The 22579-nt window shown below is 39.8% G+C and overlaps 4 protein-coding genes across 4 annotated transcripts; 2 read left to right on the top strand and 2 right to left on the bottom strand.

Annotated features, from left to right (window-relative positions):
* Nucleotides 1-498: 498 nt before the first annotated feature.
* On the bottom strand, nucleotides 499-8039 carry LOC139203578 (kinesin-like protein KIF24). Its single transcript, XM_070833392.1, has 17 exons — nucleotides 7918-8039; nucleotides 6932-7825; nucleotides 6507-6669; nucleotides 6149-6246; nucleotides 5767-5985; nucleotides 5429-5516; nucleotides 5037-5158; nucleotides 4759-4864; nucleotides 4579-4650; nucleotides 4349-4458; nucleotides 3609-4033; nucleotides 2985-3548; nucleotides 2657-2879; nucleotides 1947-2602; nucleotides 1381-1825; nucleotides 963-1056; nucleotides 499-849 (listed from the first exon to the last, which is right to left on the bottom strand). Exons 1-17 carry the CDS (start codon nucleotides 8037-8039, stop codon nucleotides 685-687), a joined length of 4566 nt encoding a protein of 1521 aa, XP_070689493.1. The 3' UTR covers nucleotides 499-684.
* A 2536-nt stretch (nucleotides 8040-10575) lies between these two features.
* Nucleotides 10576-11718, top strand: LOC139204352 (Rieske domain-containing protein). The gene is made up of 4 exons (XM_070834364.1): nucleotides 10576-10614; nucleotides 10693-10926; nucleotides 11115-11149; nucleotides 11343-11718. Exons 2-4 carry the CDS (start codon nucleotides 10719-10721, stop codon nucleotides 11631-11633), a joined length of 534 nt encoding a protein of 177 aa, XP_070690465.1. The 5' UTR covers nucleotides 10576-10614; nucleotides 10693-10718; the 3' UTR covers nucleotides 11634-11718.
* A 1713-nt stretch (nucleotides 11719-13431) lies between these two features.
* Nucleotides 13432-17048, top strand: gtf2h3 (general transcription factor IIH, polypeptide 3). The gene is made up of 13 exons (XM_070833012.1): nucleotides 13432-13525; nucleotides 13658-13737; nucleotides 13859-13965; nucleotides 14621-14763; nucleotides 14904-14966; nucleotides 15403-15432; nucleotides 15528-15556; nucleotides 15641-15715; nucleotides 15815-15868; nucleotides 16301-16369; nucleotides 16471-16606; nucleotides 16726-16762; nucleotides 16913-17048. Exons 1-13 carry the CDS (start codon nucleotides 13516-13518, stop codon nucleotides 16980-16982), a joined length of 903 nt encoding a protein of 300 aa, XP_070689113.1. The 5' UTR covers nucleotides 13432-13515; the 3' UTR covers nucleotides 16983-17048.
* On the bottom strand, nucleotides 16470-20195 carry psmd9 (proteasome 26S subunit, non-ATPase 9). The gene is made up of 6 exons (XM_070833014.1): nucleotides 20051-20195; nucleotides 19815-19914; nucleotides 19046-19239; nucleotides 18862-18963; nucleotides 18450-18538; nucleotides 16470-18203 (listed from the first exon to the last, which is right to left on the bottom strand). The coding sequence occupies exons 1-6, from the start codon at nucleotides 20165-20167 to the stop codon at nucleotides 18176-18178; spliced, it is 630 nt and encodes a 209-aa protein (XP_070689115.1). The 5' UTR covers nucleotides 20168-20195; the 3' UTR covers nucleotides 16470-18175.
* Nucleotides 20196-22579: the final 2384 nt, after the last annotated feature.

Genomic DNA, 22579 nt, shown 5'->3' with positions numbered 1-22579 from the left:
GTATCATGAAGTCGCTTGACAACTCTAAGCACAGTGCATGTGGTCATTTTCTAATATTCTGCAAAAGTCAGCACAGATCCAAAACCTTAAGTGTGATTGTCAACGTGATGGTTTATTCTTTCATTTTTTATCTTCAGCGTTGTTGAGTCAGTTTTATAAAAAAAAATTTTGGATGATGGTGTCATACCATATACCTTATCTGTCAAGATTGCTTCTTCTGTTCTAATTGCAATTTTGCAAGAGAAATAGGGAAATAGACCTGGGTGAAAACAACATCTGCATCTTATCCTACTCAGAAAATAATCATCAAATTACTTACTTCCTAAACTAAGCATTTCACCATACAGAACACACTATTTGATCAAGCAAATTTAATTCACTTCTATTTTAAACCCTGTATAGAACTGTGTTTCTGCGGTACTGTAATGCATTTCCAGTTAAAAGGTATGATTCAAAGAACTAAAATAATTGTAATATACTATATGCATCTGAGTCAATATGGATACAGCACTTATAGGATCTAAGAAGGAAAAACAACAACCTCACACCTGCACGCAAAAAAAGAAACACACACATAAATCTGCAGGATGCAAAAATATATGAACAGTCATATTTCGTTGCATAACTGGCATTTCTTCAGTGGATAGGTTGCACTTAAAAATACAAACATTAGCGCATAGTAACTTAGTTTCTTTGAGTAATGGGATCATGATCATTTTCTCCTTGGTTGTGTGGGCAGTTAGAATGACTGAGCTGTAGAAATGGCTGCAGCTGAGCTATCATGCCGTGGACACACTGAGCCTTTCTTTCCATGATCTCTTCCAGCTTGTGGACGTACGTTGCAAATTCCTGTTGAGATAGAGAGACGGAGAGTGAGGTCAGATCATAGTATGTTATCAATTTAAAGTATACAGTTTACAAAAGCAAATGAGCTAACAAACATGGCTCTTAGTAATTCTAACCATATTAGGTTGCTGGCACAGAAGCGTCCCCTCATCATGACATAAAGCTTCCATCTCCTCTAGCTGCTCCCAATGGGCCTGGACAATACGCCATCTAATGTTGGATTGGATTAGAAAAAAGACAATGACAAAAGATAATGAATTCAAACTAATAACCTCTTGGCTGTGATTACTCAGATACTCAGAAATACACAGCAGGTTTTCAAAACCTGTCACCAAAGAGTTCTGTAGGATTTCTGTATCATATCTGCAGGATAAACATGTAACCAGATTCATTGGGGGACCTAAATACAATTGGTATAACTGGGTATATGTTGTGTCTTGTTACAATGCTCATTGGCCTCTCAAACACAGGATGGGCTATAACACTTATTTAGGATTATTGTGTAAGCAAAACTGTATGATTTCTGGTACTTACTGGCCATGATCCAAGTCTTCCAGTGTCGATAGATGGATAATGGGTCTAATTTGCTGATTGCTGGTGCTCCTTTGACTATTTGATTCCATGGGACTGTTTGGCAACGCGTTTAACTGGCCCAAGACACTTTCTGACTGTGGTGATGAAATGAAAAACCCACGTTTGTTATGCACATTGTGTGCATAATCTGGTGGCATTTGGGTGGCACTATTTGACATTAGACTGAGAGAGCTGGGTGACCAAGTATTCCCTGAGTGCTGAACAGAAGATGAAATTGGCTGCACAACAGAAGTTTGCAGAGAAGCACATGTAGAGGGTTTTAGTGGGGATGCAGGGGCTTTGTTGCCCACGACATCAATAGCTGGCGTTGTTTGGGGTTTCTTATTGTTCTGAGAGACCGGTACCTCCTCAGGGATAACCTCTGGCACAGGAGGCTTTATCATACCTGGACACGAAAAAAAAAAAGTTCACATATCTATTTTTAAGCATTAGTTAGTACAAGCACACAAAGAACTCACACTTACCTACTCCACAGTGTTCATATGTGGCACCTTTTCTTTGCTCACTGTGATTAGTAGCTGTCATGGTGTCAGAGATGGGAGGACAGTGGGTCTTTGGTTGTGGCAGCTTCAAAAGAGATGGGTGAAATTTGAAAACCTCAGCCCCTACCACTTTGTTTTCTGTCTCCGCACATGTGAAACAATCTTTTTCAACTTTCCTTTGGTTATCTTCTCTTCTTTCATTCTCAAGTGAATACAGTGAGGTGTTGTCCTGTGCACCTTGGAGGAATGAGGCTGTGGCGGCCTGTTGGTCCACTTGAAGCAAGGAGATGCTGAGTGGTTCCATGATGTAGCTGACAGAATCTGTAGAAGTCTCTTGTTGAGGTAAAACCGACATTTTAGCTTTGACCTCAGGATGGGTGCGTGCCTGAGTGTTATCTAGTGTGGCCAAGGGAGCATTTGAAAATTCCCTGACATTAGCAACAAGCCATGGCTCCTTTTTTCTAAGGCTACTTGATGGCACAGCCTGTTGGCAATTTTGCAATGGTAGAGGCAGGATATTTGAGCTGCATTTTGTATGCTTTAATTTAAGGGAAAGGTTACTGAATTTATTATTAGGGGTCAGGAGCGTGTGGGTATGTTCACAGGCAGGGGAGAGGGGTCGTTCTGCTGGAGCTCGTTGATGGGGTGACTTAACGGGAGAGTGGTTAAAGAGGCTGTCGCTGCCACTCCTGCTGTGGGTGGGCACTAAACTGTAGTCGTCAGCTCCCTCTTGCTCATCAGTACTCCACACTTCATCAGCTGGGACATCTGAGGCTTCTTGTTCTTCCTCACCCACCCACTCAACTGAATCACAGTTGTAGGACACTACTGCCTCTACATCAGCTGGCCTTGCACCTGTCATCCTGCCTGCTTGTTCTGTCTCTGTTGTTGCCACCCAAGCCCATCTCCTCTTTCCCTCTCTTTCCATGCCAGTTGTCCCCCAGTCTTCCCTCCTTACTCTTACTTCTCCTTCACCTGTTGCCTTCCTCCTCTTCTCAGTTTTACCTCTGTCTTGTCCAAATCTTGCCTTTGTTACTTCCAAGGATACCCCCCAATCTTCACCAATACCACCCGAGTCACCATGACCAACCTCATCTTTATTGTTATTGTAGTTAGGAGAGGTTTTAGTTCGTAGGCAAATGTCTCCACTGGGGATGAAAGACAACTGTCCTCTGTTACCATCAGCCCTAGCCTCAACCCTGGCTCTGTACGCATCTAAAACCTCTTCCAAACCATGATACATAAGGGCAGAAAGTGAGAGGCGAGAAGAGTGTTGGGGAGAAGAACAGGAAGGTGGAGAGAAAGTGGAAGAGAGAGAGGTCTGATTAGAGGAAGAGAATGGTGGAAATGTAGACGGTGCGAAGAGATCGACAGATGAAGAAGCAGATGAGGGCATAAACTGCTGCAGATGCTGGTGATACTGTCTCAGATGTGTCTCCCTTTCCTTTTCCCTTTCATTAACCTTTTGTAAATCTCTTTCCCTTAGCCTTTCTACTTCACTACGTGTGCCTCCACTGCTTTCCACTTGTCTTCTCTGTTCTATCCATCTTCTTTCCCCCTCTCTTACCCCTTTCAATTTTCTTTGCTGGTTCTCTTTTTCTCTGTGGTAGAATCCAGATTTCCTCTCTATCTCCCACAAGGGAGGCTGCTCATCAAGCGCTTGTCCCGAGACCAGTCCTGCCCCACCATTTTGGTCACCAATTGAGTGACCAATAGTGTCAGTTCCTCCATACCTCTCTCTTCTTCTACCTTCCCTGACATTTTCTCTCTCCCTCCTCTGCCTCTTATCACCTATTCCCTGCAAACCTCTAACTGGTGTAATTTCACCAAGTTCAAGTCCAGTTCTTGCACTTGTTTCCTCTCTCCATCTGCTGTTCTTGGGTGTGGAACAGAGAACAGCACCCCCTGTGGTCACCCTTGTGGTAGGTGTGGTGGGGCCAAAAGCCTCTTTTTGTCTCCCTAACTTTGGCTTTTTAGGGGGACTTTTCCCTCTGGTGCCAATACTGCTGCCTCCACTGCTGCTGCTGCTGTTGAACAGATTGCGTTTTGGGGAAGGTACTGTCTTGCCTTTTCCTCCTCTTAGTCCACCTTGTCCCTTCAACTCCTTCACCCTATAAAAAAAATCGAGTAAATATAACATCTCAAAGCAGTCACTGATCATTGCCTCTAAAGCTCATGACATTTCTTTATTATGAAACAAAACATCGTAATCTTTCGTTGTCCTTAACACTTGCATTTATCAAAGACTGGGTCAGTTGTCAATACTGGGAGTGAGATGGAAAGAGAAACTTTGCATTTTGTAATCCCTGCACTATTTTTGCCGCCAAAGTTTCCCTAAGTCACATTTGAAGCAGGATGAATTAAATCTTTCAAGAATCTAATATGCAATATTGCAAATTCCATACATACATTAGAAAGACACTTACCGATCTGCATATCTCAATGTATTAAGTGTGTGTTCAGTTGCTAAGTGACCAGGTGAAATGTTGGCAATCATGCATGTCATTGAGTCACCAACAAAGGAGTCTTTCAACACCTAGAATGAGAACAATGTAGTCCAAAATCATACATGATCAGTAAATCAGCCATGATATTTAGGCACACTCTGTATCCCTAACACACAATGAAAGTCAGCAAATTAGAGAAGTCATTGTACCTGAGTAAGTTTGCTTTGTCTGAAAGGTGTGTGTGACTGTTCTTGATCAAGGGATCGGATGCATTCCTTAAGCTGAGAAAAAAACAAATTTACAAATCTGAAAATATGCAAAATCCTACCAACCTCCACAAATGTCCTTGACTTTATGTGTGAGTGTGTGAACATGTGTGTGTAGCTTACAGCCAACAGACTCTGGTTAATTTCAGCTCCCTCCATACGACTCTGCCTGTCTGGTTCTTTGGTATCTGATGCCCTCTCACTTCCTGCCAGGTCTATAAACCACATTCTACAGGCACACACACAAACACGCAGTTCAGTTCATTTAACACCAATACTTCTGGACCTATTTGATCTACTACACAATAACCTTAGTGGTGCTTTATGGAGAAAAGACAAAACCTTCAGAAAGTGTATACACCATAATAAGTCAATATAATAAAACACATAATGTAACTCACCGACCAGCTGTCTGCTGGTTTGAACCTCTAAGCTGAATCTGAAGCAAGGCATGAGAACGAGAGGAGAGTGGATTCACTCCGCTCATCCCCTGGGTACGCTCCTCTGTACCCTGTGAAATCACCTTTATAAGTACAATGAAGAATGTAGGAGGAGAGAGGCAAGAGTGAGAGAGAAATTTAGATTTTGAAAGACCTTCATGGAGATTGCAGCAGTCACTTCTTCAAACACTGAACATGAAAGATGTTTTTTTTAAAATGGTATATCTCTGCAATCTACAATCTTTGAAATCAAAGTTTTTGTATTAATGTTCAACAAGATGAGTGCTAATCTGAACACCAGCTGTAAACTACACAACACTGACATGAGGCAGTTTGTAAAGAAAGGGGCAAACCTCCAGCAGTGAGCTGACTGAGTCCACTCTTATGTCACGCAGCCCAGCAATGTGAACCACCTTTTGTCCATCTTCCCGTGCAAATAACCTAATGACAGAAGAAAAAAGAAAGAGATTAAGAGAGAGAAGAAATCAAGTTGATGAAAATGTTACCAAAGAAAATAAATAATCCCCCTGGGAAAACTGAGCTCACAAATTACAATTTAAAAAATCATATTTATTCCATGAGATTAATTCTATGCAAGTATAACTAGGGGCTGTATAACAGAAATTTGCATCTAACATTTTAATGAGCTCTTTTAACACAACAAAACACACACACTAACGGAGATACACACCTTTTCCTGTGGTCCAACAGGTCATACAGCTGACCACAGTAGATTTCAAAAAAACTAACATAAACCAGCAAGGGTGAGTGCGTGTGTGTCGTGGACAGGTGAGCAAAAATGTCCTGGACTGCCAGTGCATACAACCCTGGTCTCCCAGGAGATGAACCCAACATGGTGTGAGTCTTCCCTGCACCTGTCTGGCCAAATGCAAAGCAGGTGGCCTTGCCTCTATGGATGCACACAAAATAGAAACATAGATAATTAGGGAGCGCAGATTCGTACAAACACAGCATAAACACCAAACAAGAATACACCACAAGCCCCAAAATTGATTCATTTGGATTCTGATGCAAAGTATGGTCGGATGAGCAGTAAATCAAGGCTAATCTACCCATTAAGCATGTGCTGCACCAGAGGATACGCTGTTCTTTGATACACCTCTTCGTTGGAGCTCTCCTCCCCAAAAACCTGGTCAAAGTAGAACCTGTGCTGCAGGGACAAAAGAGCAAGGAGCAATGCATGACATAAATAGAACAAACATGACAACAGCATATTTATCTGAGGTGAGCTTAAAGTAAAAATACACTCTATGCACCATACAAAATACTATCACCGTTTGGTGATGCGTATTTATTTGGAGACACTACTAGTTGTATCTTTAGATATAACTATAGTATAGACACATGACAAAATGCAATTTCAGTCAAAAATTTGATTTGTCTTTGTCTCCTCTCTGGACATTTATCTACCTGTAGTATGTACTGTGTGAGGTCCACAGCCTCTTTGCTTTCATGGACAATAACACACTCTCCACTCGGAGTTGTCACAACATCTGTTTCTCCTATTCTACACTCAGTGTGTGTCAGAGGTCTTTTCCTCACACACACACTGATACGCTGCCTTCCTGATTGCCTGCAACACATACAGACACACACATAAAGACACAAACAACAAACAATCAAAATCAGGATCAAACAACACTAAAATGCAAACTTCATAACTTAAGAAGACACAATTACAGAAAGCATGTAAATTACTAAAAAGATGTGCACGCATAGGAAATACTCATTTGGGTACTTGTATGTATTAAATGTATTGAATACTGTCCTCACCAAGATATCAATTTGCAAGTAAGGAGCTAGCAGTGAGTGCAACACAGACCACTGACACTTACCGTCTGTTTGGGGCAGAAGGAGAACTCTGTGGTAATCCATAGTTGTAGCCAGCTGTTCTCTTTGATTCATAAACAGGCAGTGGTTTAGCCATGTGTCCAGAAGCCCTGTTACTGCTTACTTCTGTATGGAGTTTTTTCTTCCTTGAGATTCCTTTTCTATCTTTGTGCCAAACTGATTTGCTGCTTAACCCCTTTGATGCCATTGTTGCTTGCCTGGGTTTTGATTTGTGGAATGAGACACACTTTGGTGATAATCTGGTGTGAGAGTTGTGCATGGATATTCCTTCCAAGCTGTCTGGCTCTGAGTTTACTCCTGTGTGACGATGGGAGTGATTACTATGGACATCTGGCCAGTGATTGATGCTCCCTTTGCAGCCACATACCACAGCACTTCCAGTGTCAAACACATGCTGCACAGGTATGGCTGATCCTTTGCCTTGGCCTGGCACATTATTTCTATTATGACTTGCGTAGACATGAACTGTGCCAACTGGATGAGGAAATAGCTTCTGATGATGATGATTGATGGCTTCACAACTGAAATCAAGCTGCCTGCGAACGCATGATGGTTTGGAAAAACAGACTGCATTTGGCTTACTTACAACAGTATCCTTCTCATCTTCATCATCATATACATCCTCATCAGGATCTCCACAACAATCACATGTGAAGATACTATCCGCTCTAGCGTGGCCTTCATTGCCACCATCAGCATCGTAATCATCAACATCACAATTTTCATATTCAAGGCTCCCTAAGTCAAGAGTTTTGACCGTTTGGATAAGATGGAAGAGTTGAGTCCTGTCCTCCATGGAGCGGATCCCCAGGATGGGATAGTCCTCCATGGTCAGAGCTGAAAGGTGGGCTGTGTGATGAACACCCACTGAGGTAAATCTGAAGGAGAGGAGACAGAGGGAGACAGATGGTCAGAGGAAGAAAGACAAGGCAAGTGTGGGTTTGGATGTACTGTAAGTGAGCAAGCTTACCTGGCATAGTGACGCTGTAGCCCAACTGCTCTCAGACACTCATACAGTGTCATTTCTTCCCCTTCCTTTTCTCTTCTTTTTTCTTTTACTTCACTCCACCTGACATGTTTTAGTTTCTCCATCAGTAGGTCATACAAATTTAAGGTATGCAAGAGATTACAGTATAACTAGAGTAAATCTATGATGACAGGCTAAAGTTACACGGAAAATAACTCACAATAACTACAAACTCGCCACTACACAAGCTCCTTGCTGCAGCCACATCGCTTGTTCCAAGACAGCATGTCCTTGCTGTTTTCTCTCCTTTAGTGATTTCTGTCAGAGACTAATGGCCAATGGTCTGATCAGTCACTGTGTGATCGCTACCACTCTGTACTGTTGTGGGGGCAAGCAAAGCACAGGACACTGGTATGATGCTGAAATTTGACACTTGGTCAGGATGGAGCCACAGCAGCACACTGCAGTCATGTCAAACATTTCTGTAACGTAGCAAATATGATAAATATAGCAGACACAGGCATGCAACTGTTGCTTCTTTGACTTCTACAGTAGATTGGACGGCAGCTGCAGTAGTCCATATGGTGCTTGAATGAGACTCTCTTAGTATACATGCATAAGGTGAGAGTGCTGTTCAATACTGTGTTTATGAAACATTACACCGCTTCAACTCATCCCACTCCACATTTCCCTCAGGGTGAGCTACAGTCCCTACAGTGAACACATGTTGGGATTTGAGTGTCAGCAACTCTTAATTCTGCAAATTGAATTACAGGAGCACACCCTGCAGTGCAGTTTGAAGGACACATAATGCCAGCTCAGCCGTAGAGTATAAAATAAAGGAGCACCTGAACAAACATACACCCCAAAATAAAAGAAGAGCTGTATGGTTTTTTAAATATTGCCAAACGTCATACATTGCTTTAAAACAAATTGTGTGTCTGTGTTCAGCAAATCATTTAATTTTTCTGAAATGACTGGGTGTAAAGTTTCTCCAAAAGGCAAGAATCCACAGAAAACTTACCTGACTTGTTAGCAGCAAACGAGCGAGCAAACTGAACTGACAGAGTGCATAAATTTTTCACAAAGTTGCTCGCTTGAGTAGGATCACATCACATTTCCGTACACAAAGTAGGTCTCCATAACGACGAAAACGGTTTGGGGAGGGCGCTTTCTGTGACTGAGCACTCCTCCTGTTCAGGCTGGCAGGCAGACTGAGAGGAGGCAGAAATTATGTGACATTTTATCAGACGCAAATGCAGAATTTCAGAAGGACAGCCGGCTAAAATTACGCTCAGTTCAGCATGAAAGAGATAGATAACCATGCAGATAATCCCTCAGACGGCTTAATGCCCACCAGCAAACACGCTAAGACAAAAAGCCCTCCGAGACTAAACCATTAAGACATTTGCCCCACTAGTGTCGCAACATATTATATGGAAACTGTATTTTCTGTTAATTAATGAGAAGACACGTGGATCATTATTGTTCTTACATGCGTTATTTAACGCAACATATATTTAATATATTGCTTAGTTCATGGTTGTAGACAACGTGTCCATATCCATGCTTTGGACAATATAATGAAATACAATTGTAAAATGGTAATTTGATTTACTGCCTGATGTTGTAAACTGTAGAATCTAACTCAGAAAGAATAATTACAAAAAGCAACATAGATAGATGGCAAATACTCGTATTTAGAAATATACGCAATGTAAAGCTATCAAGTGCTCATAGAAGTATTTATTGTGGGGGTTTTTTTTCGCAATCACACACATTTTATTTATTGTTTTAGGTTCTTTGCAAAAATCCTCTATACTGCATATTATGTACCTCAACAGCGAATACATACATGCACAGCCTAGACTATTTCATATATACTTGGCACATCCTCCGTTTGTAACTTAGTTCATGTTAAGCCATAAGGGGAAACAATTTTTAGCCGGAAGGATGGAGGTCAGCTCGCTCATCAGCCCGTGTTTCACTAGGGACAACATTAGATGTAACACACAACATTGACTCTTCCTCAAACATACCAAACCAATGGCTTTCTCGAGACGCAGACGAAGTTTGGCTTGCATTGTATATTTTGACACTTGTCCAGATATTTTTTATTTTTTTAAATATAAATGTAAAGCAGTAGAATAGCCACAGGTCTGATTTGGGGCAGATAAAGAGTCATGTTCCGCCCAAATTAGCTTCATCTACAAACCAGTTGCCAGGCTACCAGACTCTGCCATGGAAACCAGCTACAGGACTAGAGGTTAGTGTTAGTGCCACAGATGTAACCTGGCCACATTAAAGGTAGGCTGATTTTGAATTAGAAGTTCATTATGAATCCAGTTAATTTGGGGAGAAGGGGAGAGGGCATTGTGTGCTGGACTGAGGTTACAGTGAAATAGTCTTTAGGCTACACAAGTTTTTTGGTCTGTATCTTCCTCTCTCTCTCTATCTGGCACTGATTCTGATTATCACTTGTTATCATTAAATCATCTCAGTCATTCAGTCACATTTATTTTGGATTAATTAGGAGATGCCGTTTGTAAATATTGATCATTCAGAAAAGGCCACCAGTGTTCCCTTCCTTATTCTTTTTTTTTTTAATATTCATGCAGCATGCCATCTGTTTATCTGTTTAGGACATGAAAGAAGCGGATGTTTCAAACATCTGGAACACCTTGCAAAAAATAGTTAGGTGTGAGCAATGTATTTTGTCATTAATCATTACAAGCAAAACTACAATTACTTTTTTAACTATATTCTTATTTATACCAGGCGATCTGCTGTAAGAGGTGATCAACATGTCATCTGAGGAGGAGACTTCACAGACTTCCTCTTCTTCCTCTCCTCCCCCTCCCTCCTCCTCACCTCCCCCTGGCTCCCACTTGGTCGGGAAGAAGGAGGACATTGTCAAGGCTGGGCGTGTGACCAAGCTGGTGAATGGATGCAGAGATGTACTGGTCCTGTACCACCAGGGGCAGTTTCATGCAATGGACATGCGCTGCTACCGTAAGCTCTGTGTGTGTTGCTGTTGTTTGTGTCGGCATAATGCATAAAGCTACATAAGCTGTAAAGCCTGTCGTGTCGTGTGTAAAGTGTAATTTTTCAAGTGTGGAATTTACTTTTCATATGTGTGAAACCCGGATTAAGAAGCACTGTTGTCTATAATGACGTTGTTTTTTTTTAATCACTGGCAGATTCAGGTGGTGCATTACAGCATGGAGACATTGAGGTAACTTGCGTACTATTTTCTCTGAATATTGTTGTGAAATATGTGCAGTTGAGTCTAATGCTTTCAACCATTTCTTTTTTTGTCAGCTCTGTCCTGTGTATCAATATCTGAGAACGTTTTTCTTGTAAGACTGCCATTACAGCTGCCTATCTATCTTATCTCCCTAATCACCTTCATGCTTTGCCAACATCAGGAGTTCAATGGGCAGCTGTGTATCGTCTGTCCGTGGCACAAGTACAAGATCACGCTGGCAGAAGGGGAAGGGCTTTACCAAGCTGTGAATGATCCTACAGCCAAACCCCTGAGAACACACTGGCGCTCCAAGGGTGTCAAACAGAGGGTTCACAGGGTCACTGAGGTCAACGGGGATGTGTATGTAACACTGAACGACTCCAGCGAGGCCATTGAGTCAGATATCTACCAAACTGAGAGATACAGGACTGTCTTTCTCCAGACCCAATCAAAACCCAAGCCCAAGAAATAACCAGACACTCAAGGACTTCTTCGAGTTGGGTAATATTTCAACAAAAAATATTGAAATGCTTCCAGGACTATTTTGGATGTTTTCTTTCACAGGGAAGCATTTCAAAACCTTCAGGATTTTGTCACAACAATTGTCACAATGATAATAGTTATCAAAAAAAGTGTGAGTCAACAAGTCTTTAGATAGATATAGATATATAGATATAGATAGATATAGAAATGTCTAACATTTATTAAATTCTTCTAGATTATTCTAATGTCCGGTTATGCAGATTGTTGACACTGAACTGGGACAGCTACAGAATATTGTCCTTTGTAATTATGGAATGGTTTACAATATACTGTTTATTTGGTTATTATTTGTTATTATTATGTCATGGTAAATCATATGAGGAATATGTTATAATGGCATCTTGTTATTTTTCAATATATAGATACAGTTAAATTCTTCCGAACACAATTCAACAATACAAAATGGATGATCTCTCACTTTATGAATGAATTGATTGACAGAAAATTGATCAACAACAATTTTTATGATTTATTAATCATTTTAGCAATTCATTAAGCAATAATGACAAATATGTACCAGTTCCAGCATCTGAATTGTGAGATTGTGCTGCTTTCTTCTGTTCTGTGCCATTGTGAATTGAATAGCTTTGGTTTTGCAGACAAACAGTCAATTTGAAAATGATGGCATTTTTAATGTCATTGAAAAAATTATAGACCAAACAAGTTGATTAATCAGGAAAATAATTGACATATTATTCAATAATTAAAATAACAGGTGCAGCCCCAAATAAGCATTTTTTAAAATTCATAATTGTTAAGGGACACACTGTTATGGCCCTTCTGGCGGCCCTACACGCACATTCAAAGTCTCAATAATAAATGTAACACACACACACACACACACACACACACACACACACACAGATGTTTTCAGTCACTATGGCTGATTAGACTTCTGCTCAGTTGGTTGCCAAGAGTTGCCAAGTTGGGCTGAGCTAGGCTGTTAATTACATGGTGTCACAAAATCTCCATGGACGAATGGACCGTGAGTTGTCCCAGCTAGAACTAACAAGAACCTGAGCCAGATTTCCGTCAAGCACATTGTGCACAGACCTACGTAGTCCTCAGTGTGTTACCTAGCTAATACTCCACTACAATTTCAGACTTGTAAAATATGATGCATTGTTATAGACTTAATTAAACAACCCAACAATATACAGTATAAAAACGTCAAAATGAGCTCCACCTCATGCTAGTTCCACATTACTGCAGTACTAACAATATAATATATGATAATATCACAGGGGCTTTTTCAACTCACAACTATTATGATGCTTAAAGTATATTTAACTGATAATACTCTGTTCTTTTGTTACATAAGACTTTGAATACAGGCTTTTGACTTGTAATTTAATATTTGTATTCGTATTTTTACTACTACTACTACTATTTTTACTTTTACTTTTACTTAACATAAAAGATCTGGAGAGTTTTTCTCCAAATCAGGTAAAAAAAATAAATAAATAACTTTTCTGTGAGTGAACCACTGGCGCTGCAGCAGAACAGACGGCAGGTGGCAGCAGAGCGCCACAGCTGTGTTGTTTATGAAAAGTAGAAGAAGAAGCCAGTCGCAGCTCAATGACGTACAAAGACGCGTAAGTATCGCTGTTACATCTGTAGTCACACTAGAAACGAAATTGGCTATATTTTCATTATTTGCACTCTTTAACTTAACTATTCATTGTCATTGTAGAATATTGTGGACGTTGTGTTTCAGATTAAAGATGGAGGCTAACAGAACATAAAGGTCCAGGACATCAACTGTTATCACTTTTGGTCTCTCTTCATTTCAGAACAAGTATCTTGCTGTGATGGCATCAGGTATGTCTTGCTTAGTCTGACGGATACTGGTAATGAAGGTTACTTATTATATAGTTTGCATCTCTCGCGTCGTATAATTAGAGTTTTGGAGCAGAGCTGCATCATGTGATATTGTTCCCAAATGTTCTGCAGAGGATGAAATCAATCTGCTGGTAATCGTCATGGATGTTAATCCGATATGGTGGGGGCAGCAAGCTCAGCGTGAGCCAGAGGTAGCACTCTTTAAGTCCATTTACATCACTGTTAGGTTAGATACTATTCTGATTCATGAATGGCTGTCAGACTGTAGGCTTTAAATGTGGATGAGGCTGAACTGTCCTCTTGTCTGTCCAGTTCACCCTGTCCAAGTGTCTGGATGCAGTTATGGTGATGGGGAACTCCCACTTGGCCATGACCAGGACAAATAGGCTGGCTGTCATCGCTAGCCACTGTCAGGACAGGTAACGTAGAACAGTTTCCAGTGCTTAAGTGCTCTGTATTCTTTTACTCTACTTGAGTTTTTCCATATTGTGCTACATTATAGCTCTATTCCTCTGCAGCTCAGAGGGAAATATTGTGTATAGTTATATTTTTATTCTATCCCAATATTGTCTTTTCTGTTTTCCTGCTTTTCTGCATAATAAGTTCTCTGCTGAGATAAACTATATTACATGGATTAAAAGATCCCTATGGCTGAAACCATTAGGTACTTTTAGGGGAGCCCAGGCCTGTGAGGAGTCACATCTTAACTCACATGGGAACTCAACCCGCTCAAGGATCTCAGCGGCTTTCCGCCTTTTGCTCTTTTCTCATTTCTGCTCTTCTGTCATTATAGTATGAATCTAGGTAAGACTATGATGAAGTAACACTCCCACAGGCCACTTTTCTACAGAAGCAGCATTTATACTTTTGATTGTATAGGAGCCTTTGCTGCCAATACTTTCAAATGAATATTTAAATGCAGAACTAAATTGGTACTTTTACTTAAGTGATGATCTGAGTGTGTCTTCTGCCAGTGTCCGTTTCCAGGATTGAACGGACGACTGTCTTGCTGAATGTAATGTTTTGGTCCTGTCACTGCGTCTACACACATCCCTCCTACTTATTTTATTTCAGCCACTTCCTGTATCCCTGTAAGAGCTGGAGACTAGGGGACAGCGGTGGGGATGATGCATGCTCCAGCGGGGATGGAAAATATGAACTCCTGTCAGTCGCCAATAACTTCATTGTTGAAGAGATCAGGAATGTTATGTCTAAAAGTAAGTACAAGCCTGTTTTTGTGTGTGTAAAATAGACATATACAGTATAGAGCAGATGTAAAGTGGAAAGCTTTAGTCAATATATGTTTTTCGGTGTTGGTCACTTACTGAAATGTACTATATGTCTCCTATAATTACAGCTGAAGTGAGGGGAAATTCAACTGAGACTTTGTTGGCTGGATCCCTTGCCAAAGCTCTCTGCTGTATCCTTTCAGTAAAAATTGTTTAATTAATCATTTATGACATGTAGTGGACTTTTTATTAAGAACAGCCAAGAATGAATAAAACAACTAATAGAACAGGATAGAATTAATGTTTGTATTAAAGTAGTTACCCAGTTACAACTGTGATTGAATAGCTTTGTTATTCTGTTTTTTTTTGTCCAACATGATTTATTTTGTTTAATCAAATGTATGTGCTCTGGCTGCTGTTGTGTGATATATGTCTTGTTATTGTGTGTGCTCATATGTTGAAGATGGAAATTGTGGTTTTGTCTGTTAAGACTTTTCTTTAATTAGATAACGGCTTCTTTGCTGGTCAAGTTGAGAGAAATGTCTGCTGATTGTTTTTCATTATTCTCTTTTCATACACTGCAGTTAGACGTTGCTGAAGTGTTTTCCTTATTCCTTTGATATTCAGATATTCACAGGGTTTCAAAAGATCTTGAAGGTAATTAAATGTTTTAATTATTTAGTTTAATAATGCTTTTCAGTGGGTACTGTTTTGTCTTTCAATAGTTATTGATGTTGCCTTTTCTTTTTCAGTTGGACAAGAGATAAAATCAAGAATACTGGTAAGGCCTAAGTAGCCTATTTTCACAAGTGCTCTTGTTTTATTTCTATGAGTTTGAAAACAGCATCTTTATTTTTCTGGATAGGTGATAAAAGCAGCCGAGGACTGTGCCCGCCAGTACATGAACTTCATGAATGTAATTTTTGCAGCCCAGAAGCAGGTAAAATCATTCTTCTTGCATATTTTGTCCATTCTCTTTACTTCTTGTAACACACATTTATTTGAAAAAAACATCAATTTGTTTTGTATTTTGAAATAGAACATCCTGATAGATGCCTGTGTTTTGGACTCGGACTCAGGTCTCCTTCAGCAGGTACATCTCTACAGCTTTGTTTGGACATTGACAGTAGTGCGATTTTACAGCACTACCTGTATCATGATGGCAGTACTGTCCAAAAGCTGAACCAAGGAATACCACACTACTCATGTTCAATAGCTTGTAAAACAGTTCAAGTGAGATGGACATTCACGTTAAATTGCTCTCATACCAGTCAGTCGTCTATAAAACTGTTGATATTTTTCAGTATATTAATATAATCAGCATAATTTATTTATTCCCTCTCTTTGTATGTGTGAATCAGAACTGCTGCTGACTTGAAATTTCCCCATTGTGGGATAAATAAAGGAATATCTTATCTTATCTTATCTTAAGTTTTTATGCATTTGATGTTGTTACTTTGACTGTACTGTACTGTCCTGACCTGTACACACCCAGGTGTTTTACCTTCAGGTGTTTGTTTTCCAGGCTTGCGATATAACTGGAGGATTGTACCTAAAGATACCACAGAAACTTGCTGTGGCACAGTACCTTTTGGTAAGAGTCCAGTAGAGATTCCCACTTTTTTGAGAGTGTTGTTTATCTCATCTTTCTGTAGAAAGGGCTGCTTTGTGTTGATGATGATGTTTTCTGAACAGTGGGTGTTCCTGCCTGACTCTGAGCAGCGTTCACAGCTGGTGCTGCCACCACCTGCACATGTGGACTACAGAGCTGCTTGTTTCTGCCATCGTAACCTCATCGAGATTGGTTATGTATGCTCAGTTTGCCTGTCAAGTAAGTTTTATTCCCGGTTGAAAGAAAGAAATGCATCACAGCAGTCTCTATAACACTAGCAAAAAGATGCAGTTACATTATGCTGTCATGGTTACACTTTCTCTCGTCTTCTCTTTAAGTATTTTGCAACTTCAGCCCCATCTGTACAACTTGCGAGTGAGTCTTTTTAAAATTATTCAATATATGGAAGCAGAACTCTTTAATAAAACATTTCCTCTGAACACAATTAGTATACATCTGAAATAATGCAATGTAATCTGTTCTTCTCTTTGTCGGCATTATGATCTAAAATCTTTTTCTTTTTAGGACTGCCTTCAAAATCCAACTACCACAGATCGTCAAGCCCAAAAAGAAGAAACTCAAGCTATCTATTTAATATTTGTTGGGATTACACCTATGAAGAGAATTTAGTTAGTTTCTTTTTTTTGATATTCAGATGATACCATTTTGTTTGGTGTCAATTTGTAACAAGCCTCAGTCACATCGTAGAAATGCCTTTGATGCAGCAGGGCCATATAAGCATGACTAACCCCTAATGTCTGTACATGTACGTGGAGATCAATACATTACGTGACTGTTAAATAATACTTGATTATTTCAGTCTCAAGAGTTTCAAGTTCAAAATGCAAACATTTCCCATACAAAACATGCACTGAAACATTTGGCCTGAGTATTTAACATACTAAAAATAATAATTTATTTGTGATTGTTTTGTTCATGTTGATAGAAACAGTTGTCACACAATTCTTACCAGTTCATAATGTTGGGTAAAGATAATCCTCTCTACATGTACATGGAGCTGCTGTTTTTGTAAGAAATGTAACTTTGGGCTTTTTGTGAATTTTTTATAGAATAAAAAAAAAAAATCACTGTTTTTAGAAATGTTTGTCACACTGCTTTTTTATGAACCTCATTATACTGTGGACTTGTACATACGTAAATAGCTGTTCAAAGTCTTCAACTCTTTTTAGTTGAATCAATCATTATGGTGTGCTGAAGTGGAAATATATTTACATAGGGAGAACAGTGAATTGTGTTCAGCATTCAAACAACTGAAAGTGTATTAAACTTAAAGATAATCTTTGAAAACAAACAAAATCTTTAATTACATGTGGAATAAACATTTTGGTAATGATCTATCATCATCAAGATTTCCTAAAGATCTTGTGTGATGGGTCAGGAAATAAGTATGCTCATTACTTCCAATCACTGCAAGATATTTAAACAAGTACTCCAGATAGTCACAGATCTTGTCAGGGTTATCCTTGCTTAACCCCATTAACATTTAGTGTGCTCTTACACCTTAACTCTTAATGGCAACAGCCAGTTGTTTGAACATGTAAGATTCTAATCAGTAAATTGTTTGTTCAACTATCAGTCAGTAAACTCAGCATGAATTCTTTACCAAAACTACCCTGATGATTCATTTTTAGATGTCAAATTCTGTATTCGGTATGATGGAAATCACTCCAGTTTAAATTATACTGAGAAGTTAACAGCAGTAAGCACAAAGCCCGTTTCAATCCACCCAGGGGTTACATGAGCAAAATTCTGCACAATGTCATGTGATCATCGTTGGATTGGAACAATGTTGCATCTGAAAAAGAGAACAAGGACAGGCTGGTGACTAATGTGGACTGTGTTACATCTGCTACAGACAGCTATTTAAATCATTAATCATGTATGTTATGGTGGATTTACTAATAAATGTTTTACCAAAATCACTGCCATTTGTCAAAGTAATACACACATTAAGATAAACATATTTACATGGCTCACTAGAGGCTTTTCGGGAGCATTGTTGTTTTACAAACATCACTTGAACTCTGTCTGCAGCACTCACCCAAGCAGACCTCTGCCAGACCATCGCTGTGGAGTCAGGCTCATCTGAGCTTTCTGGCCCTCCCGTATGACTGTGACACGTAATGGCTTCTGTAAAAGGACATGACATTCAAGTTTACACTCCAGATATTAAGTGTGTTCAACTAAATGAAAGCTGTTGTTTGGGTAATAAGAAATGTACTAGGATTATTAGGAGACTGTCTACTTATTCTATTAAACGGTCTGATAGTTGAAAATTCTTCTTTTAATAAATCTCATAAAAACCCAAACTGAAATGAAGTGAAACCTATTTTTAGCTGCTTTCTTATGGACTTCATAAATCATTGTCTTTTTGGTATTAAACTAGATATCAAACTGCATCACAAAACAATAAAAAAGGGAAATGACAAACAATGACATTTGAAGTAGCTCACCCCTTCACTGTGTTGTACCACAGAGGCGATGTTTTGGAGGTTCTGAAAGTTCCCTGTGTTCACAGAACCAAATTCAATGACTTCATCACCAACTCTGAGCCCCTTTGGAAAGAAACAACCAATTATTATAATCACAGGAGAAAAACAGCTAATCTTACACAAACGTATAGGCTACTTCACTCACAGCTCCGCAGGCGGGTGAGCCTTGTGTCACAGCATCCACCCGTGCAAATGGAGAAGGAAGAGTGACCTGCTGCTCCATTGCCTCCTCCTGGGCTTCTGCTTCATCCTGTTCCCGCTTGGCTTTCTCTCGAGCATGCAGCTTGTGCAGGGCTTCCTCTATCTCCACCATGATGGCCTTGTGATCATTCTGCAGGCCTGAAACACACGATCAAAGCATTACCTATAAATTCGCCCTGGATTGAAATAAGAAAAAAGAGAAATTTATTCATATAGAGTTGCAATGACCACTTAATCAATCGATTAGTCAATAGACAGAATGTTTATCAGAAACTTTTCTAAAAATGGTTTAATGGTTTAAGCAAAACTAATATTCTCTGGGTGAAGCTTGTTGTTATAACAGAACTGGCATGCCATGCATCTTTCTGGCAGAATGTCTTGTAAATATGTAAATATTTAAATATATATATATGAAAACTTAACCTTGTTTTTACTTACTATGATTTTCAATTATTACATTTCTGTGTGTAAGATTACAGTATATGAGAACATACAGTTTGACCAGCACCGTGCCATCCCTGTACTGCTAAACAACAGAGACGAGGCGTTAATATAACAGGATTTCGACTCAGTTCACTGAATGACCGTGGAAGACTTTCACATTATGTAAACAGCTGCTTAAAAGAGACTGCGCTGCGTCGCATTCAACAGTTACCCACATGTATCGTGCTGTCAGAGAAAACACTGGAAACAACAAACACGCAGCTGCTTACATGATATATTGTGTCTGGCTGTCCTGATCTGGTACAAATTAACATCTGCTCGGGGAAAGCCCTCCTCATCAACCAAGGGACCTTCTGTTCCGACACCTTGCTGTCAAGATAAATTAAAAACAGAAAGAAAGACAGAAACGAAAGTCATGTTTAGCTAATTTCATTCACAATGAATTCCTGTGTATTTAGGTTTGCTTTGCGCTGCATGTATGTCTGTCTGTCTGTGACACACTTACGTCTTCCAAAACATCGTAATAAGCTTTAATCTGCTCTTCAATTTCATCTTTCTTTTTAATAAGGTTTTTGACATCATCCATTGTTGTTTCCGAGTTGTTTTCCCCTGTCATCTTCATGGCTGCTCGACTGAGTGTACATCCGGGGTATCGCCAAAAGTTCCTCTTCTTCTTCTTTGGTGGTATACGACGGATCAGAACGGCACATCCGGGGATTTCCGCTCACAACACCTTCCCGTCCTATACTGGGAAAACATAAGACAGTCGCCGTAGAAAATAACGCCAATACAAAACCACCTGAATGAAAATACTTTTGAAATGATTTTAAGACACCATGTCAGACAAATATAAACCCACTCTGCTTGAGCTAGAAAGCGCGAGATACACGGAAAAGATGACTTTGATCCACTTTCAGTCACGTCCCTCCAGCCTCCAGCGTGAGACAGGTGTATTAAGGCCCGTCAGTAACCCACTCATAGAGAACAGAGGTGTCTGCCCAGATGCCCGTTTATACCTATTTGAGTCTCCAGGTCAACAAATTACAGTGATATGTTTTACTTTTCATTCCTAACCAACTAAGCGTACACTAGCTAACAGCACTGTGCTCTGACCTGGCCCACATTACGTTATAGCCTTTAAGTTAAGGTCAGCTTATGTTTCATCCTTATGATTGTCCGGTCAGTGTGGCCTGAGCTCCAAGCAGTATTCACCTGTTAGTAGCCTATAAAGAATACAAGTTCAACTACAAGCTATTCTTTAACATGCTGTGGATTTCTATGCAATTATTAGCTACTTTGATTCTGCACACAGGCTCTTTGCTGTTGTCTTACCCTGCGTGTGCTGTGGCTGAAACCACCTGTGCTATTCATGCAAGTTAAATTGGTTTTGTCGCGTGTTCGTTTTTTTCGATGAAGGACAGGCAACTTCTCTCATTTAAGGTGTTTTATTTTCTGTGTGAATAAGTATTGAGCTTGATCAAGGACTCAGTCTGAGCTCTGAAAAGTCAGCAAGCTGTTAGTCTGTAGCCAACAGGTCACAGAGTGAGCCCAGAAACACATATAACAGTATATACATTCCAGCAAGAATACAATTATTTTTGATTGGTTGTCTAGTTGGGGAGTAACCGCGGTTTAGACTTGGTTCGTTGGTGCACAGGCTGGTCCCAGCCTCTTGGCATCACGACCTTCATCCAGCAGCCGTACCTGTAAACAAAGTATCCTCCCTGGTGACCTTTCCCTATCGTGTGTGTGCTTCTTACAATGGAATCATTCTGAGAACATCCCTCCCCTGCAGCTATCTCATCCTGCTGTTCTAGTAACGGCCTCCCACCAGTTTCGTCCTTGGAGCTCCCAGTATCAGGTGTGAAATGCAGTTTATGAGGTGTGTAGTAGTGCATGTAGGCGTGCTTGTGGTTTCTTGCCATAAACATCCCACATAAACATCATGTGTCTGACCCTTCAGAACCTGGGGTCAGTGCTTGTTTCCTTCTTTATCAACTTTGGGGTATGGCTCTTCCCTGTGGCAGTGCATTGCATTAATGTGTCTCTCCCTGCAGATTAAAAACAGTGCATACCTTGTCAGTAAGAACTGAGCTTCCAGTGTTAGCAACACAAATGGTTCTAATGGTTGATTATATGTGTTATTAGTTCACTCACAGGTCACTTGGTTAGTTCAAATAAAGGTGATACAGTTTATTATTAATATAATGTTAGTCATACAGTTATTATTGCTAATTCAAATCCAGTGTTCGGTAATTAGTTTTACATATAATGTTGTTAGTACAAATTTAAGGCACACAGTATTATATATGCGGCCTTTTTATAAGTAGTGATTAAAAGTAGTATCAAAAGTAGTATTAAAATTCCCCACAGTTTGAATTTACGCCCCTTAAATAAGTTAATACACGGTTAAGAAAGAGAGGCGACTTGTTTCACACACTGACAGAATAGCAGCGCACCGTGTAACACAGGAGCATATAGAGTTAACTAGCCATGTAGCTTGGAGCCACTTTTATCTGGATCTTTTTTTCAGGACATAGTAGGGGATCATATCAAAGATGGCTTAAAGTTTAAATGCTGTTAGTATATGTGTCTATCTAATATAGTATCGGCAAGGTGGAAGGGGATGAGAGCACATAATACATGTTTGGAACGTTTAGTTGTCCCATGACATTCTGATTGGCTGAAAAGAAAAATGCATTCTCAAAACACATTAAATAGCACAAGTAACTGGTGACTGTTAGCACTAAAGCAGATGAAGAGCATGTCCAGTATAAAGTTCTTATATTTAAGTTATTCCACTAAATAATGAAGGGTCTTTTGGCTCACCAAACATTTATTTCCCAGGATACATCCACCAGTATTTAACATATGATGTCCAACAACGCCTCGGTCTCACCAACCTTAGCAAAGCACCCAGGTCAACTTGATCTCTCAACCTACTCGAACACTCATTTAGACTTATTTTCATAATTTGAGAGCTCATCAAAATCAGTTAAATGTTCTGCAGACATACTCTCAAAAATTCACTTAA

This window comes from Pempheris klunzingeri, chromosome 7, assembly GCF_042242105.1.
Source record: "Pempheris klunzingeri isolate RE-2024b chromosome 7, fPemKlu1.hap1, whole genome shotgun sequence".
In the NCBI taxonomy this organism is placed as follows: Eukaryota; Metazoa; Chordata; class Actinopteri; order Acropomatiformes; family Pempheridae; genus Pempheris; species Pempheris klunzingeri.
This window is presented reverse-complemented; position numbering and strand designations above follow the sequence as displayed.